The following is a 4,348-nucleotide window of genomic DNA, read 5'->3' as shown; positions in this document are numbered from 1 at the left end:
CCCCAGCGCCCCCCACTCACATGGGACTTGGACCAGAAGATGAAGACCTCCCCGACCATGCGGAAGAGCTCCTCCGCGTCCGAGTTGGGCTCCGTCAGCCACTTGGCCCTGCCGGCCCCACGGCCATCGTCAGTGGGTCCTCAGGCTCCCCCGGGCCCCATAGCCATGGGGAGGGGTCCTGAGGGCCCCACGGCCACCGTGAAGGGACACCCGGGTCCCCCGGTATCCATGCTCCCGCCTGCGGCATCAGGGATGGACCTAGGGCTGCTCGTGTCCCAGGGCCACGTCCCCAAGCCCTGGCAGTGTCCTGGTGTCCCCTGCCCGGTCCCCGCGCGCCCTCACCGGCTGTTGTCCACGTAGCGGATGAGCAGGGGGTAGAGGGCGTAGAGATCGCGGCAGAGCACGGAGAACTCATCACGGATGAGCAGCTCCGAGTCCTCAGCCTCGGCCTTGGCCTCCATGCGGAGCTGCTCCTCCTCGGCCACCACCTTGCCCGCTCGCTTCTTCAGCTTCTCCATGGTGGGGATGAAGTGAGAGCGGAGCAGCTCCGGCTTCGCCTTGCTCACGATGGGCTGGGCGAACACTGCGGGGACAGGCGCCGCCGTTTTGTCCCCATGTCCCCAGGACCCGCCAAGGGGTGCCAACACCAGCCCTGGTGTCCACCAAGGGATCCTGGCACCATTCCTGGTACCCATCAAGGGATGCCAACACCAGCCCTGGGATCCACCAAGGGATGCCGGCACCATTCCTGGGACCCACCAAGGGATGCCAGCACCACCCCCGGTACCTACCAAGGGATGCTGGCACCATCCCACGTATCCACCAAGGGATCCTGGCACCATCCCTGGTTTCCACTAAGGGATCCTGGCACCATCCCTGGGATCCACCAAGGGATGCTGACACCATGCCAGGTACCCACCGAGGGATCCTGGCACCATCCCTGGTACCCACCAAGGGGTCCTGGCACCATTCCTGGTACCCATCAAGGGATGCCAACACCAGCCCTGGGATCCACCAAGGGATCCTGGCACCATCCCAGGTACCCACCAAGGGATGCCGACACCATGCCAGGTACACACCAAGGGATCCTGGCACCATCCCAGGTACCCACCAAGGGATGCCGACACCATGCCAGGTACACACCAAGGGATCCTGGCACCATCCCTGGTTTCCACTAAGGGATCCTGGCACCATCCCCCGGACCCACCAAGGGATCCTGGCACCATCCCCGGGACCCACCAAGGGATGCCGGCACCATCCCCGGGACCCACCAAGGGACCCCAGTGCCATCCCTGCATCCCTCCCCCTGCCCACCTGCCAGGCGCTTCATCCAGGAGGCCTCGTCGATGCCCAAGTTGTTGACGACGATGCGGAGGATGTTCCCCAGGAGGGCGTTGAGGTGCTGCCCGGTGACAGCGGTGGGCCAGGGACCCTGGGGCAGGGTGTCGGGGCCGCGCTCCCACCAGCGCGGCAGGTAGTTGCAGAGCATGGGCAGCGTCACCTCGATGACGTGGGGCATCTCCGTGTAGCGGGCGCCGGACTCTGCCAGGCCCCCGATGTCCCGCATCAGGCGCTCCAGGTCGGGGATGTCGGGGCACATCTCCTCCACCCGGCTGGGCAGCCCCAGGACTGCGGGGGACACAAGGCTGGCACTGGGGACATGGGGGTGCCCCAAAGCTGGGGACATAGGGGGCACGAGGGGGCCCCAAAGGTAGGGACATCGGTGATGCGAGAGGACCCCAAAGATGGGACAAGCAAGGGGCATCAGGGATGCTGGGATGCCCCAAAGGTGGGGGAAACTGGGGGCATCAGAGGTGCCCCAAAGCTGGGGCAACTGGGGCCATTGAGGATGTGGAGGTGCCCCAAAGCTGGGAGAAACTGAGGGCACTCAGAAGCTGAGGCAAGTAGGGGACATCGGGGATGTGGAGATGCCCCAAACCTGGGGGCAATTTGAGGGCATTGGGGCGCCCCAAACCAGGAGCTAAGCAGGAGGCATCGGGGACACGAGGGGGTGCCCAAAAGCTGGGGAAATTGAGGGGCATCAGGGCCATGGGAGGCATCAGGGCCATGGAGGTGCCCCAAAGCTGGGGGCAAACAGGGGCAAACAGGGGCAGCCCAGTGGGTGACAGGGTGGGGGTCCAGTCGGGGTGCCGGGGGTCCATCCCCGGCCCTGGGGGGTGTCGGGGAGGGGTGTCACCCCCAACTCACTGGCCCGCTCGCGGGGGGACTTGGTGCTGTAGACGGAGCAGGGGTTGAACTCGTTGAGCTGCGGCTCCAGGAAGGCCACGGGCATGGCGGCGGCCAGGCGGGCCAGGCACTCGCCCAACGCTGGGCGCTGCCTGCGGACACACGGGTGCTGAGGCCACGGCCACCCCACGGGCATGGGCACCCCCATGGCCACAGCCACCCCATGGGCATGGTCATCCCAGGGCCACCCCACCAGCATGGGCACCCCATGGCCGTAACCACCCTACCAGCGAGAACACCCCAGGGGAACTTCACTAGCGTGGGCGCCCCATGGGCGCAACCACCCCATGGGCAACCCATGGCCATGGCCACCCCATGGGGACTCCATGGGTATGGGCAGCCCACGGCCATGAACACCCCACAGGCACCCCAGGGTCATTATCACCCCATAGGCATGAACACCCCCGTGAGCACCCCGTGACAACCCCAAAGCCACCCGCCGGCCATGGGGACCCCCATGGGCACCCCACAATCTGCAGGGAAAGGGGGTGCTGGGGGACACAGGCACCCCACAGCCCCCCTGGCCATGGGCACCCCCACCCCAGCTGCCCCCCTAGCTCCTCACCTCTCCACGTAGGGGTTCCTGGTGGTGCCCAGCGAGTAGATGCTGCACAGGATCCGGTAGCAGGAGACCTGGACGTCATCAACTTCAAGGACAGGGGACAGTCAGGGCTGTGGTGTCCCCATGTCCCCTACCTCCAGCTGGCTCCATCGCCCTGGGTCTCCCTGTTCTCTGGGGTTCCCTGTCCCCATTGTGTCCCTTGTCCCCAAATTGTCCCCGAAGCACCTCATGATCCCCACAGTCTTCTGTCCCCAGAGTCCCCCCGTGCCTGATGTGCCACATCCCTAAAATGTCCCCTTGTCCCCAAAGAGTCCTCCATCCCCAATGTGCTTCCCATCCTTGCTGTGTTCCCTGTTCCCAATGTGCCCCCATCCCGCTGGCTTGCCCTGGAGCTCTCCATCCCCATAGCGTCCCCATCCCTGCCGTGCCCCCCGTGTCCTCACGGATGACGTCGTCCCCGAAGTGGTGCTGGGCTATGTGCTCGAAGAGGGAGGTGAGGACGGGCAGCAGGGCCACCGTGGTGTAGTTGATGTTCTGGGCCACCCCTTTCACCTGGGTGCGGCTCTGCGTCACCTTGCCCAGCTTGAGGTTCTCTACCATCTTCTCGATGTCCTCGGAGGCGCTTTCGAAGAAGGACCGCAGCCCGGCCTTCACGATCTCGGGGCCTGACTTCATCACCGTCCTGGGGAGGGAATGAGGTCACTGGCTCAGCACGGCCATGGCCATGGGGCACTGCTTGACATGGCCATGGGGCACAGATGGCCACTTGGGGCAAGCCCAGCTCGAGCACTGCTATGGGGTGGCACTGGGCAGTGGGGCACAGTCAGCATGGGGACACAGGTGACATCTGGGTGGCACTGGGCACCAGGATGGCTTTGGAGTAGCACCAGGCACTGGGACACCGCAGGGACAGGGGATGGCTTTGGGGTGGCACCAGCCACCAGGACACTGCAAGGACAGGGGATGGCATCAGGGTGTCATTACAGCACAGCCGGCGTAGGGGATGGGGACAGCATCAGGGTGGCACCAGGCACCATGGGGACACGAATGGCATCAGGGCAGCATAGAGACAGGGACAGAATCAGGGTGGCACCGAGCACTGCGGGGACAGGGATGGCATCAGGGTAGCACCAGGTCTCGGGGTGGCACCAGGTCTTGGGGCCCCGTGGGGACAGGGCTGGCATCGGGGTGACACCGGCGCGCTTGGGGACCCGCGGGGACCCGGTCCCACCTGGCGTCCAGCGAGCGGGCCAGGATGTGCAGGCAGTTCACCACGGCCGGCGCGTCGGTGCCTGGGGACGCGGGGACGAGGTGAGGGGCGGCCGGGTCACCCCAAAACTGCCCCAGGGGACCCCGGGGACCGCGGTCCCTTACCGAAGAGGGAGACGCGGTGGCGGACGAGGGCGGCCAGCTTGCAGAAGAGGCTGGAGGAGGAAGAGGAGAGGAGGAAGAGAGAGAGATAAGGGGGCAGCGGGGTGCAGGGGGGACCCCGAATTCCCCAGGCAAGGGATGGGGCACAGTGGGGTGACAACCCTGGAC

General features: G+C 65.9%; 1 protein-coding gene across 1 annotated transcript in view; it reads right to left on the bottom strand.

Moving 5' to 3' along the window:
- The window catches only part of LOC112961560 (ryanodine receptor 1-like), a gene marked incomplete at both ends in the record, with an annotated part of 77,125 nt that overhangs the window by 18,553 nt on the left and 54,224 nt on the right, over positions 1 to 4,348 (bottom strand). Inside the window, 8 exon segments of the mRNA XM_026056883.1 lie at positions 21 to 108; positions 343 to 583; positions 1,315 to 1,629; positions 2,209 to 2,339; positions 2,813 to 2,894; positions 3,253 to 3,491; positions 4,041 to 4,101; positions 4,184 to 4,342. Coding sequence (XP_025912668.1) covers positions 21 to 108; positions 343 to 583; positions 1,315 to 1,629; positions 2,209 to 2,339; positions 2,813 to 2,894; positions 3,253 to 3,491; positions 4,041 to 4,101; positions 4,184 to 4,342 — 1,316 coding nt within the window.

The sequence above is a fragment of the Apteryx rowi genome, unplaced genomic scaffold, assembly GCF_003343035.1.
Source record: "Apteryx rowi isolate R43461 unplaced genomic scaffold, aptRow1 scaffold_1334, whole genome shotgun sequence".
Classification (NCBI taxonomy): Eukaryota; Metazoa; Chordata; class Aves; order Apterygiformes; family Apterygidae; genus Apteryx; species Apteryx rowi.
This window is presented reverse-complemented; position numbering and strand designations above follow the sequence as displayed.